Genomic DNA, 15,113 nt, shown 5'->3' on the forward strand with positions numbered 1-15,113 from the left:
ATCTCCCTCTATAACACACTGTACATCTCCCTCTATAACACACTGTACATCTCCCTCTATAACACACTGTATAGCTCCCTCTATAATACAGTGTGCATCTCCCTCTATAACACTCTGTACATCTCCCTCTATAACACACTGTACATCTCCCTCTATAACACTCTGTACATCTCCCTCTATAACACACTGTATAGCTCCCTCTATAATACAGTGTGCATCTCCCTCTATAACACTCTGTACATCTCCCTCTATAACACACTGTACATCTCCCTCTATAACACACTGTACATCTCCCTCTATAACACTCTGTACATCTCCCTCTATAACAGACTGTACATCTCCCTCTATAACACACTGTACATCTCCCTCTATAACACACTGTACATCTCCCTCTATAACACACTGTACAGCTCCCTCTATAACACTCTGTACATCTCCTTCTATAACACTCTGTACATCTCCCTCTATAACACACTGTACATCTCCCTCTATAACACTCTGTACATCTCCCTCTATAACACACTGTAGATCTTCCTCTACAACACACTATATATCTCCCTCTATAACACACTGTGTAGTTCCCTCTATAACACTCTGTACATCTCCCTCTATAACATAAAGTATAGCTCCCTCTATAAAACACTGTATATCTCCCTCTTTAGCTCAGCTCCCCAGGCGGAGCCGATTGCGGGTGAAGCGGTTCCGACAGGCAGCATTGGCGAGGATGCCCCCTTTACCTTGGCAGGTCGGTTTGCTGTTGTTCCATTTTCCGTACTTGGTGCAGATGCTGCGCGAACTGCCGACCAGAATGAAGCCAGCATCGCAGCGGTATTCCACCAGCGTCCCCTCCACCGGCATCTTGGTCCTGTCCCTTGTCATCACATAGCCGTTCTCCAGGTTCAGCGCCAGCTTCGAGCAATTCCGCACTGGGTGGGGCAGGGGAGGAAGGGGTGGGGCAGAACGAAGATGTGAGCTGGACACGGACATTACGGTGCAAAAGGAGCAAAGCTTTAAATCGGGTTCAGTTATCGGACGGTCTCCCAGTGCTTTAAGGTTTCTCTGCCAAGTATCTTGAGAACCTGTCACTCATATTTCATCAATTAATGCCCAGAGAGGATCCAGTTCCTGAGGGGGAAAGGACAGTGTCTGACCCACTGTACCACCCAGTCCCAGAGGGGAAAAGGACAGTGTCTGACCCACTGTACCACCCAGTCCCAGAGGGGGAAAGGACAGTGTCTGACCCACTGTACCACCCAGTCCCTAAGGGGGAAAGGACAGTGTCTGACCCACTGTACCACCCAGTCCCAGAGGGGGAAAGGACAGTGTCTGACCCACTGTACCACCCAGTCCCAGAGGGGGAAAGGACAGTGTCTGACCCACTGTACCACCCAGTCCCAGAGGGTGAAAGGACAGTGTCTGACCTACTGTACCACCCAGTGTCCCAGAGGGTGAAAGGACTGTCTGACCCACTGTACCACCCAGTCCCAGAGGGGGAAAGGACAGTGTCTGACCCACTGTACCACCCAGTCCCAGAGGGGGGAAAGGACAGTGTCTGACCCACTGTACCACCCAGTCCCAGAGGGGGAAAGGACAGTGTCTGACCCACTGTACCACCCAGTCCCTAAGGGGGAAAGGACAGTGTCTGACCCACTGTACCACCCAGTCCCAGAGGGGGAAAGGACAGTGTCTGACCCACTGTACCACCCAGTCCCAGAGGGGGAAAGGACAGTGTCTGACCCACTGTACCACCCAGTCCCAGAGGGTGAAAGGACAGTGTCTGACCTACTGTACCACCCAGTGTCCCAGAGGGTGAAAGGACTGTCTGACCCACTGTACCACCCAGTCCCAGAGGGTGAAAGGACTGTCTGACCCACTGTACCACCCAGTCCCAGAGGGGGAAAGGACAGTGTCTGACCCACTGTACCACCCAGTCCCAGAGGGGGGAAAGGACAGTGTCTGACCCACTGTACCACCCAGTCCCAGAGGGTGAAAGGACAGTGTCTGACCTACTGTACCACCCAGTGTCCCAGAGAGTGACTCTCCTGCCCTCCCCTACTCACCACACCGACTGCGCTGTTCCATATCGGTCCACATGCCGTTGTGCAAACACTTGCGGACTCGAGGCCCCACGATCGCACGGTTACTCCTGCAGATGTACTCGATCTCGTAGGCCACGGGCAGGAACTCGATGAGGCGGATCTGCTCCTGGGTCAGCCCTGGGTACCGGATCCCACCGTCCGAGGGTGGCCTGATCTTCCTGCAACCTGGAAAAGCACGGGAAAAAAAAACAGGGATTGTAACTGTTGGAAAAGTTAGCCCCAGCCGACACTCGACCTGAAGAGGAACCAAACCAATATCTTCCGCCCTCCCCACGGGCACTGACCGCCATCTCTCCCCCAATATCTCCCGCCCTCCCCATGGGCACTGACCGCCATCTCTCCCCCAATATCTCCTGCCCTCCCTGTGGGCACTGACCGCCATCTCTCCCCCAATATCTCCCGCCCTCCCCGCGGGCACTGACTGCCATCTCTCCCCCAAGATCTCCTGCCCTCCCCATGGGCACTGACCGCCATCTCTCCCCCAATATCTCCTGCCCTCCCTGGAGCACTGACCTCCATCTCTCCCCCAATGTCTCCCGCCCTCCCCATGGGCACTGACCGCCATCTCTCCCCCAATATCTCCTGCCCTCCCTGGAGCACTGACCTCCATCTCTCCCCCAATATCTCCCGCCCTCCCCATGGGCACTGACCGCCATCTCTCCCCCAATATCTCCCGCCCACCCTGCGGGCACTGACTGCCATCTCCGCCCCCCCCAATAGGCGTCGCCAACTCTGCTTGGACGTATTCCTGGAGGTTTCATCACATTACCTCCGCCCCCCACTCTCACTTTAACTGTCCCGCCCGATCAGCCTTTCTCCCCGCCCCCTCCCCCACCCCGCCATTTTTATAACTAATAAACTAAAGTGTTCAAAGGAAATGAAAAAGAGGCCCAATTTTGTTTAAGACCCCTGTGATTCTTCTCCTCGAGCATTTTGCTCACAGATTAGCCTACAATTGCTGGAGACTGCAGGGAACTTCCTGGAGGGTTGGCAACCCCTACTCCTGGTGGGTTATATCAGCTTCTCCCCCCCCACTCCAGTGGCCAGGTGATTGATGTAACTGTACCACTCGGCCTGGCGTCAAACCATACGGATTGGACGCTCCGTTCCCCACCATGTACTGGAGTTGGCCAATCCCAGCCTTGGCAGTGCCAGGGCTGCTATAGTCTAGTTCGGTGCCCCGCGTTGGAAAGTGTGGGTGGAAAAATCAACCAGGGTACCTGCTCCTGATCACCAGTTACCCCCTCCTCCCCCACCCCTGCTTGAAAGTGCCTGGGGTGGGGGGCAACTGCAGGGATCTCAATACATGAGCACACACAGCCCTCTGATCAGCGAGCACAGGAAAAAGCTGAGGAAATGTCACAGCGTTTAAATCAGAAAGTCGGGGGTGAGTAATGGAGAATTTAACATGACCTCTTCCACCAGGCATTGGGGCTTTTTAGTTTTTGTCCCCGCCCCCAGTTGTTAATCCCCTTTTACCGTCACTTCCATTCCCCTCCCCCACCATTTCCTTTGAGCTGCTCCAGATAGTGATGTCAGGAGTTGAACAGACGATGATTATTGGCTGAGGCTCCACTTGTGACATCATTCCAGCAGAAGAGTCAATCCTGAAGAGGGTGGAAGGGCCACATAGGAACAGGAGGAGGCCATTCGGCCCTTCGAGCCTGTTCTGCCATTCAATTAGATCATGGCTGATCTGCACCTCAACTCCATTTACCCGCCTTCATTCCAAAAATCGATCAATCTCAGCCTTGAAAGCTCCAATTGACCCCAGCCCCAACAGCCTTTGGGTGGGAGAGAGTTTCAGATTTCCACTACCTTTTGTGTGAAAAAATGGTTCCTGATTTCACTCCTGAATGGCCTAGCTATAATTTTAATGTGTTCTTGATTCCCCCACCAGAGAAAATAGTTTATCTGTATCTACCATAGCGAATCCTTTAAACATTTTAAAGATCTCGATCAGATCACCCCCTCAATCTTCTATACTTGAGGGAATACAAGCCAAGTCTGTGCAACCTGTCCTTATAATTTAACCCTTTTAGCCCCGGTATCATTCTGGTGAATCTGCACTGTATCCCCTCCAAAGGCCAATATATCATTCCTGAGATGCGATGCCCAGAACTGAACGCAGTACTCTAAATGGGGCCTAACCAGAGATGTAACTGTAACATAACTTCCACCCCTTTGTATTCAGGCCCCCTTATTCCACCATCTGTTAAAATGTGAACTGCCATTGGACTTCCTTGGCCTTGTTATCTCCTCTGATCTCAAGTGAGATTTTCCTTCTCCTCCATTACTAAAGCTGCCTCCAAAAAGCTCATGATTTCTCCTTCAAAAGAACATAAGAAATAGGAGCAGGACTAGGCCATACAGCCCCTCGAGCCTGCTCCGCCATTCAATAAGATCATGGCTGATCTTCAACCTCAACTCCACTTTCCTGCCCGATGCCCATATCCCTTGATTCCCCTAGAGTCCAAAAATCTATCGATCTCAGCCTTGAATATACTCAACGACTCAGCATCCACAGCCCTCTGGGGTAAAGAAATCCAAAGATTCATAACCCTTTGAGTGAAGAAATTTCTCCTCATCTCAGCCTTAAATGGCTGACCCCTTATCCTGTGACTATTCCCCCTAGTTCTAGACTCTCCATCCAGGGGAAAAAACCTCTCATGCTAAACATTTCTTTTCTCTCCTCAAGAACCCTTAACTCTCTAAGATTTGAACACTGGGGAGAGATCTGAGGAGACCCCATCACTATCTGGGGAGACTCTAACATCTCTCTCAGTCCCGTACAGGATGCAGGAAATCCCTGTCCTTTGATAGTGATCCCTCCCTCACCTCTAACCTTCGACCGCTCTCTCTCTCCATCTCTCTCTCTCTGTCACAACCAATCTCGTCTCCGTTTTATCCACACTACAATGGCCAGTGCTCCTCTGCTCTGTCCTCTCTGGTTCCTCCTGAGGTCCAAATACTCTCATTCTTTCTCCTTCCTGCATCCTCATTGTGTTAGAATCAAGACTAATTGCACCGTCTCCAACTCTAACTTGTTCTTTCCCAGCACCTCAAAACCGTGGGACTCATCACCATTGACCAGAAACTTAAATGGACCAGCCATATAAATACTGTGGCTACAAGAGCAGGTCAGATGCTGGGTATTCTGCAGCAAGTGACTCACCTCCTGACTCCCCAAAGCCTTTCCACCATCTACAAGGCACAAGTCAGGAGTGTGATGGAATACTTTCCACTTGTCTGGATGAGTGCAGCTCCAACAACACTCAAGAAGCTCGACAACATCCAGGACAAAGCAGCCCGCTTGATTGGCACTGCATCCACCACCCTAAACATTCACTCCCTTCACCACTGGCGCACTGTGGCTGCAGTGTGTACCATCCACAGAATGCACTGCAGAAACTCGCCAAGGCTTCTTCGACAGCACCTCCCAAACCCACGACCTCTACCACCTAGAAGGACAAGGGCAGCAGTCACATGGGAACAACACCACCTGCACGTTCCCCTCCAAGTCACGCACCATCCTGACTTGGAAATATATCGCCGTTCCTTCATCGTCGCTGGGTCAAAATCCTGGAACTCCCTTCCTAACAGCACTATGGGAGAACCTTCACCACATGGACTGCAGCAGTTCAAGAAGGCGGCTCACCACCACCTTCTCAAGGGCAATTAGGGATGGGCGATAAATGCCGGCCTCGCCAGCGACGCCCACATCCCATGAACGTATAAAGAAACCCCCACCCTCCATCTTCTAACCACCGGTCCCTTTTAAAACCCATGTTTGAGGTCCACCTAACCATTGGTCGGTTGGCCCCAGCTTCTCTCTCTCCAATCTTCTCTGTGGGCCTCCGTCCCCTTCACTGGGAGGGAGGGAGGATGGTGGGGGGCGAGAGGAGTCGAGGGTGGGTGGTCCTCAGTGAAACGGGTGTGTTTGTGCTTTTACCTGTGGTGCCATTCTGAGATGCCGAGACTGAGTTGGATGGGATCAGTACCAGAAGAAGCAAGATCCAGGCACCCATCCTCGAGAGAGGGAGAGAGAGCGTATCTGAAAAACAAGGAAGGCGAGAGAAGGGGGGGGGGTGCAGAGGGGAGGAGTAAGTGTCAATGCAACACAGCAGGGAACAAGAAATGCCCACCAGTCCTGGCAGGGTCACAAAGTCTCCCCCCATAAACGCCCCCAGTCTCCAGACCAAGGCAACTAATCTCAGGTGGAAAGCTCGGTGAAAAGGCGATGGGCCTCTGTTCCCGCTAGAGACCGAGCGGAATCCCGGTCCGAGGTTCCGATCTCCCTCACTCAGCCCAGGCTGCCCCCTTCCCACAAGTGACGGGACGATTCCTGGTTCCCCGCAGCTCAGCTCCCGCCCTGTCCTGGGCAGGGTTTCACTCTCTGTCTCGAGGAAAACCTTCATTCCTCTTCTTAAAGGGGAAGCAAATTTGGAGGGAATTTTAACCTAACTCGCCGGGTGGGAATCCCACAGGATCGGATAGAACACTGGTTTTACACCCCATTCAATATCGCTCTCCATTGACTTCAGTGGAGAGTGGAATCGGGCGGGGTGTAAAACCAGCATTGCCCCCAATCTCGTCTGTTTCCTGATGGGCGGGTTAGGTTAAAATTGGCCCCTTTAAAGTCTCAGTAAAGAGTGGTCTATCGAACCACCCACGGCCTGTTTTACAAAGTAGGTAACCCTAGAAATGACAGTGTGCAATATTCATGGACGAACACTTAAAGCTGTCATTCCACTATTTTATGGAGGCCTTGAGCCAAAGTAAACAGGTTAATTCCTGTGTTAGAATAGGACAGTGATTTCTTTGTTAGTTTTTTCTCAGTATGCAGACAGAAAGAAATAACTTGCATTTCTATAGCACCTTTCACGATCTCAGGACCTCCTAAAGCACTTTACAGCCAATGACATATGTTTATGAATTGTAGTCACTGTTGTAATGTAGGAAACGAGACAGCCAATTTGCGCACAGCAAGATCCCACAAACAGCAATGTGATAATGACCAGATAATCTGTTTTTTAGTGATGTTGGTTGAGGGATAAATATTAGCCAGGACACTGGGGAGAATTCCCCTGTTCTTCTTGAAAATAGTGACTATGGGATCTATTACGTCCATCTGAGAGGGCAGACGGCACCTCCAACAGTGCAGCACTCCCTCAGTAGTGCACCGGGAGTGTCAGCCTGGATTTTGTACACAAGTTTCTGGAGTGGATCTTGAACCCAGAACCTTCTGACTCAGAGGCAAGAGTGCTACCCACTGATCCACAGCTGACTAGGCTGGGCTGCATTTATTGCTCATGTTTAGTCGTCCTGAAGCGATTGTTTTTACAACTGGCACAGGGTACAAAGAATCAACCACCCAGTGTAGGCCAGGCCAGATAAGAGTTACAGGCTGCCTTCTCTGAAGGGCATTGGTGAAAATAGAATCATAGAATGGTTACAGCACAGAAGGAGGCCATTTGGCTCATCAAGCCTGTGCCGGCTCTTCACATCAGCAATAGAGTTAGTTCCATTCCCCCAGTCTTTTCGCTGTAGCCCTCTTTCCCTTCAAGTATTTATCCAATTCCTTTTTGAAAGCCACAATTGAATCTGCTTCCACCACCCTTTCAGGCAGCATATTTCAGATAACTACTCGCTGCATTAAAAAAAAGTTTTTCCTCATGTCACCTTTGGTTCTTTTGCCAATCACCTTTAAAATCTTTGTCCTCTGGTTATCGACTCTTCCGCCAATGGGAACAGTTTCTCCTTATTTACTTTATCTAAACCCTTCATGATTCTGAACACTTCTATCTATTCTCCTCTTAACCTTTTCTGCTCTAAAGAGAACAACCCCAGCTTCTCCAGTCTATCCATGTAACTGAAGTCCCTCATCCCTGGAACCATTCTGATAAATCTTTTCTGCACCCTCTCTAAGACCTTCACATCTTTCCTAATGTGCGGTACCGAGAATGACACAATACTCCAGTTGTGGCCGAACCAGTGTTTTATAAAGGTTCAACATAACTTCCTTGCTTTTGTACTCAATGCCTCTATTCATAAAGCCCAGGATTCCATATGCTTTTTTAAACGCTTTCTCAACCTGTTCTGCTGTGATTTCTAACCTATAGCACCCAATGAGTAACTGAGCAACAAACCAGGTCAGGATAGTCCCAGGTTTAATTCCCGTTCAAGCCCGTGCTGCCCTCTCAGGTGGACGTAAAAGATCCCACAGCACTATTTTGAAGAAGAGCAGGGGAATTCTCCCCTGGTGTTCCGGGCAATATTGTATCCCTCAACCAACATCACTAAAGAAAAACAGATGATCTGGTCATTTATCACAACGCTGTTTGTGAGATCTTGCTGTGCATAAATTGGCTGCCGCTTTTCCCTAAATTACAACAGCGACTACATTTCAATAAAAAGTACTACAATGGCTGTAAAACGCATTGGGAGGTCCTGAGGTGGTGAAAGGGGCTAATATATAAATGCAAGTTCTTTCTTTCCGATGAGGCAGAAACAAAAACTGGCCTTGGTGCCATAGGGCAGTGCCCCCTGGCAAATGACTCTGATTGGAATAACGATAGGTTGCTATAAGCAACCAGGGGCACTTGGCATGCTTGAGTTTGGAAGGTTGCACTGCAGCAATGGGACTGTGAGCAGCACTGCACGTAATGTCCTGCAGGTGGCAGTGTCACCACACACAGTGCTCCAGCTCCCAGTCAGCCAGCTCCGGCCCCTCTGATAACTGGAGGCTTCCTTCATACAAGTGGTGGGGGGAGGGGGGGTGTGCGAAACAGTCCACAATTTCATTCACATGAAGCCAGCAAGTCTCCAATATCCTCCCCGCTGACACGTTGTCAGGTGCGGTGCCAGGGGTGTGCAGATAGCCCTCCGATACCTCGTCCAACTCGCCCGCGTTCCTGGTGTGCAAGACTGGGATCTTGATCCGCTCTGCCACTCCCGGTGAAGCCTGGGAAATTCAGCACCCTCAACCCATGCTCCCGCACCCACAGAAGGAGGCACTTCGGCCCATCGTGCCTGTGCTGGCTCTTTGAAAGAGCTATCCAATTAGTCCCACTCCCCCTGCTCTTTCCCCATAGCCCTGCAATTTTTTCCAATTCCCTTTTGAAAGTTATTATTGAATCTGCTTCCACATCCCTTTCAGGCAGTGCATTCCAGGTCGTAACAACTCGCTGCGTAAATAAAATTCTCCTTGTCTCCCTCCCCCCCCCCACCCCGGGGTTCTATTGCCAATTATCTTAAATCTGTGTCCTCTGGTTACCAACCCTCCTGCCAATGGAAACGGATTCTCCTTATTTACTATATCAAATCCCCTCAAAATTTTGAACACCCCTATTTAAATCTTCCCTGAACCTTCTCTGCTCTAAGGAGAACAACCCCAGCTTTTCCAGTCCCTCCACGTAACTGAAGTCCCTCATCCCTGGTACCATTTCAGTAAATCTCCTCTGCACCCTCACTAAGGCTTTGACATCCTTCCTAAAGTGTGGTGCCCAGAATTGGCCACAATATTTCAGCTGAGGCCTGACCAGTGTTTTATAACGATTTAGCGTAACTTCCTTGCTTTTGTACTCTGTGCCTCTGTTTATAAAGCCCAGGATCCCGTCTGCCTTTTTAACAACTTTCTCAACTTGTCCTGCCAGCCTCAAAGATTTGTGCCCATATACCCCTAGGTCCCTCTGTTCCTGCACCCCCTATAAAATTGTATCATTTAGTTTTTATTGCCTGTCCTCACTCTTCCTACCAAAATAAATGGCACGAAAATCACAGGGTGGAGCTCCCTGAACCAACGGAACAGGCACACATGGGTTTTCTGAAGTCTCATCTGAAAGACGGCACCACAGGTAGTGCAGCGGTTCCTCAGCGTCGGCCTGGATTATGCGCTCAAGTCTCTGGAGCGGGGTTCGAACTCAGGACTTCCTGACTTGGAGGCGATGGTTCTACCAACTGAGTGAGGGAGTGGGGGTTCCGGGCAGGTAATGGCGGCCCATTGATTCCACAGCTCGGGGGCAGGAAGGGACGCGTCGGCGCAGGCACGATAAGAGATCTGCCAAACGCCAGCCCATCCATCAGTGACTGCGAACACGCTGCCCGCTGTTCATCTCAGAGTGACTGTGAGCTAGCGAGTAATAACAAAGGACAGGCCTGCTAATTCAGCTGACAGTTAAGCAGTCGTTAATCTGCGGTGACCCCGGGATCTACACTTGATTTACTGCAGCTCTGATGCTGCTGCTGTGAAATTGGCTCAGTCACTCCCTGAGACAGCATCAGAAACATCATCACTATTCCTTGCCTCCCCGATTAGGCCACGGCAACAACTGCTTTCCTGCTTTATCTATCGATTAAAAGCTATGTCGGATTTTGTGAATTGTTTCACTCCTGGGAGTGCTTCTGTGTTGGCTCAGTCCTACACATCCCAATGTGGAATTGAGCCACACACACCAGGCAGGGGAGTGTTTGGTTGGACAGTGTAGAGGGAGCTTTACTCTGTATCTAACCCGTGCTGTACCTGACCTGAGAGTGTTTGATGGGACAGTGTAGAGGGAGCTTTACTCTGTATCTAACCCGTGCTGTACCTGACCTGGGAGTGTTTGATGGGACTGTGTAGAGGGAGCTTTACTATGTATCTAACCCGTGCTGTACCTGACCTGAGAGTGTTTGATGGGACAGTGTAGAGGGAGCTTTACTATGTATCTAACCCATGCTGTACCTGCCCTGGGAGTGTTTGATGGGACAGTGTAGAGGGAGCTTTACTCTGTATCTAACCCGTGCTGTACCTGACCTGGGAGTGTTTGATGGGACTGTGTAGAGGGAGCTTTACTATGTATCTAACCCGTGCTGCATCTGCCCTGGGAGTGTTTGGTGGGGCATTGTAGAGAGTGCTTTACTCTGTCAAGCAGTGAGGTGGTTCATCCCCGTCACAGACTGCTCTGTGTCTGTGAATGGGGGAGAGGCAGTGAGAGGGTTAATCCTATTCACAGGATGCCCGGTGTCTGTGAATAGAGGAGAGAGGCAGTGAGAGGGTTAATCGTAGTCACAGACTACTCTGTATCTGTGAATGAGGCAGAGGCAATGAGAGGGTTAACCATATTCGCAGGATGCCCGGTGTCGATGAATGAGGCAGAGGCAGTGCAAGGTATAATGAAGTCGTGATTGACAAACTCTCAACACATTGTATTAGCATCGATTGCTGGTCTCGTGAAGCCGAAAGGCAGTGAGAGAAGTCAGACTCCTTTCTACCCAGCTCCAGACCGGGGAACTGGTGAGATTAAATCGGCGCCCACAGAACCGTGCGTGAGGAAGGAGCGCACGGAATAGGTGGCCGGCTGGTGAGGAATGCGGCCTGGAGCTGCTGTGTTGGAGCAAGACTCTCTGACCACTCTCCCTCCCTCAGAAGAAACATTTCAATCACAGCCACATCCTGCCTGACAAGACAGGTAATTGAAAGCTGTAACCTCGCTGGGAGATTGGAAACCAATTGAGCGCTAGGTAACCGAGCAGTGATGGCATGTAATCATTGGTACCCTGGCTCTGTCGGTTACCACGGGAACATCCTGGCAATCTTTTCAACATGACAAGTTCTCAAAAAAAAGTGTCATTTTGCACAAGCTCCTACTGACAGCTTTATTATAGATTCCGTCTGTCTTTCTATCTTTCACTTCACCCCCGTGCTCTCTTTGACCCTCCTGCCCTTCGCTGGGGTACAGACCCATGGGCATCAGAATCATCTCCGCCACCATTCCCCACATCCAATAGGCCCGTTCTTCATGCGCAAGTCCGGACAATGTCTGAGCGGGGTGTTTGATCCTGCGTGTGCATGGATAAAGGGTGAACACAACCGAGCTCGATCCTGTCCTTCCACAACACTCCCCCACACAGATCACATCGCTGTTTGTGGGATCTTGCTGTCTGCAAATTGGCTGCCGCGTTTCCTACATTACAACAGTGACTACACTCAAAAGTACTTCATTGGCTGTAAAGCGCTTTGGGATGTCCTGAGGTTGTGAAAGATGTTATATGTATGCAAGTCTTTCTCTTTCTTGGGTCAGAAGCTCTTGGGAGTGACAGGAAATATCATCGGAATGGATGAGGCCTGTGAGATAGGCCTTTACTCAGGACACGCTAAATGCATCAATGGGCCTCCAAGAATTCGCACCAGGACCCAGTTGTACTTTTCTTGGAAGTTCTCCCAACAAGAATGAACTTGCATTTATACAGCGCCTTTCACGACCTCAGGACTTTACAGCCAATGAGATAATTTTGAAATATGGTCACTATTGTAATGTAGGAAATGGTGAGGGGTTTCCCCCCTAGATTTAGAGGATATCGTATGTTTTGTAAGATGCAACTGAGAGACAGGTAATGGCCTCTCACTAAAGCTTCCCTGCAATTCTTTGCTGTCTGGAGTTAAATGCCATCATCTTTTCAGTAGGAAGTGAGTCTGATGCCATCAGTCAAAGCTGAGCTCTTTCCTGTGTGTAGATTGGGAGCAGACACTTGTTTTGAGAAATCTCTGGTTTAATGGGGGAACGATGTGACTGAAATTCAAACAGCAGCTCAGTCTCGACAGGAAACATCTTCCTCCGTGCGAATTGGTTAGTGTATTTTGGGACAATCTGCCATGTGTTGCTTTGAATTTCACCAAAATGCGCTCGTTATTTTGTAAAAAATAGTTAATAGTGGAATTTCTAGCTTCGTAAGGTCACGCTCAAACAAACAAGCAGTGATGCACACAAACACATGATGTCATACACGGGTACCTGCACACAAACACACGGTGTCATACACGGGTACCTGCACACAAACACACTGTGTCATACACGGGTACCTGCACACAAACACACGGTGAGATACACGGGTACCTGCACACAAACACACGGTGAGATCCTAAATGAATATTTCACATCGGTATTTACGGTTGAGAAAGGCATGGATGTTAGGGAACTTGGGGAAATAAATAGTGATGTCTTGAGAAGTGTACATATTACAGAGAGGGAGGTGCTGGAAGTCTTAATGCGCATCAAGGTAGATAAATCTCCGGGAACTGATGAAATGTATCCCAGGACGTTATGGGAGGTTAGGGAGGAAATTGTGGGTCCCCTAGCAGAGATATTTGAATCATCGACAGCTACAGGTGAGGTGCCTGAAGATTGGAGGGTAGCAAATGTTGTGCCTTTGTTTAAGAAGGGCGGCAGGGAAAAGCCTGGGAACTACAGACCGGTGAGCCTGACATCTGTAGTGGGTAAGTTGTTAGAGGGTATTCTGAGAGACAGGATCTACAGGCATTTGGAGAGGCAGGGACTGATTAGGAACAGTCAGCATGGTTTTGTGAGAGGAAAATCATGTCTCACGAATTTGATTGAGTTTTTTGAAGGGGTAACCAAGAAGATAGATGAGGGCTGTGCAGTAGACGTGGACTTCAGCAAAACCTTTGACAAGGTACCGCATGGTAGGTTGTTACATAAGGTTAAATCTCACGGGATCCAAGGTGAGGTAGCCAATTGGATACAAAATTGGATTGACGACAGAAGTCAGAGGGTGGTTGTAGAGGGTTGTTTTTCAAACTGGAGGCCTGTGACCAGCCGTGTGCCTCAGGGATCGGTGCTGGGTCCGCTGTTATTTGTTATTTATATTAATGATTTGGATGAGAATTTAGGAGGCATGGTTAGTAAGTTTGCAGATGACACCAAGATTGGTGGCATTGTGGACAGTGAAGAAGGTTATCTAGGATTGCAACGGGATCTTGATAAATTGGGCCAGTGGGCCGATGAATGGCAGATGGAGTTTAATTTAGATAAATGTGAGGTGATGCATTTTGGTAGATCGAATCAGGCCAGGACCTACTCCGTTAATGGTAGGGCGTTGGGGAGAGTTATAGAACAAAGAGATCTAGGAGTACAGGTTCATAGCTCCTTGAAAGTGGAGTCACAGGTGGATAGGGTAGTGAAGAAGGCATTCAGCATGCTTGGTTTCATTGGTCAGAACATTGAATACAGGAGTTGGGATGTCTTGTTGAAATTGTACAGGACATTAGTAAGGCCACACTTGGAATACTGTGTACAGTTCTGGTCACCCTATTATAGAAAGGATATTATTAAACTAGAAAGAGTGCAGAAAAGATTTGCTAGGATGCTACCGGGACTTGATGGTTTGACTTATAGGGAGAGGTTGGATAGACTGAGACTTTTTTCCCTGGAGAGTAGGAGGTTTAGGGGTGATCTTATAGAAATCTATAAAATAATGAGGGGCATAGATAAGGTAGATAGTCAAAATCTTTTCCCAAAGGTAGGGGAGTCTATAACGAGGGGGCATAGATTTCAGGTGAGAGGGGAGAGATACAAAAGGGTCCAGAGAGGCAATTTTTTCACTCAAAGGGTGGTGAGTGTCTGGAACGAGCTGCCAGAGGCAGTAGTAGAGGCGGGTACAATTTTGTCTTTTAAAAAGCATTTGGACAAGTTACACGAGTAAGATGGGTATAGAGGGATATGGGCCAAGTGCAGGCAATTGGGACTAGCTTAGTGGTATAAACTGGGCGACATGGACATGTTGGGCCGAAGGGCCTGTTTCCATGTTGTAAACTTCTATGATTCTATGTGTCATACACAGGTACCTGCACACAAACACATGGTGTCATACATGGGCACCTGCACATAGACAGTACCATACACAGGCACCTACACATACACAGTGCCATTACACAGGCACCTACACATACACAGTGCCATACACAGACTCATGCAACGCCCACCAGCTCGCTCGAGGCCGTCCCGTTGGGCACCACAGGACGGTTCACTGCTGTAATCACATTCTGCCATGGACATGCTGGTTTAGTTTTACTTTACGCTCCCCTGAGATGAAGTGAGCCTCATGTCAGGCCGGTGTGGGTGATGTTGACATCCAGCTGCTGATTGACGGTTACCATGGCTCCCAGTTTGCCTGACCCCTGACCCCTTCCCCCCGCCGAGAAGCCCCACCAACCGGCGATTGACTCGTCCTGCCTGG

General features: G+C 49.5%; 1 protein-coding gene across 1 annotated transcript; it reads right to left on the minus strand.

Annotated features, from left to right (window-relative positions):
- Positions 1–663: 663 nt before the first annotated feature.
- LOC137304989 (gamma-aminobutyric acid type B receptor subunit 1-like) lies at positions 664–6,127 on the minus strand. The gene is made up of 3 exons (XM_067973762.1): positions 6,052–6,127; positions 2,061–2,264; positions 664–926 (listed from the first exon to the last, which is right to left on the minus strand). The coding sequence occupies exons 1-3, from the start codon at positions 6,125–6,127 to the stop codon at positions 664–666; spliced, it is 543 nt and encodes a 180-aa protein (XP_067829863.1).
- Positions 6,128–15,113: the final 8,986 nt, after the last annotated feature.

This window comes from Heptranchias perlo, chromosome 39 (assembly GCF_035084215.1).
Source record: "Heptranchias perlo isolate sHepPer1 chromosome 39, sHepPer1.hap1, whole genome shotgun sequence".
Lineage (NCBI taxonomy): Eukaryota > Metazoa > Chordata > Chondrichthyes > Hexanchiformes > Hexanchidae > Heptranchias > Heptranchias perlo.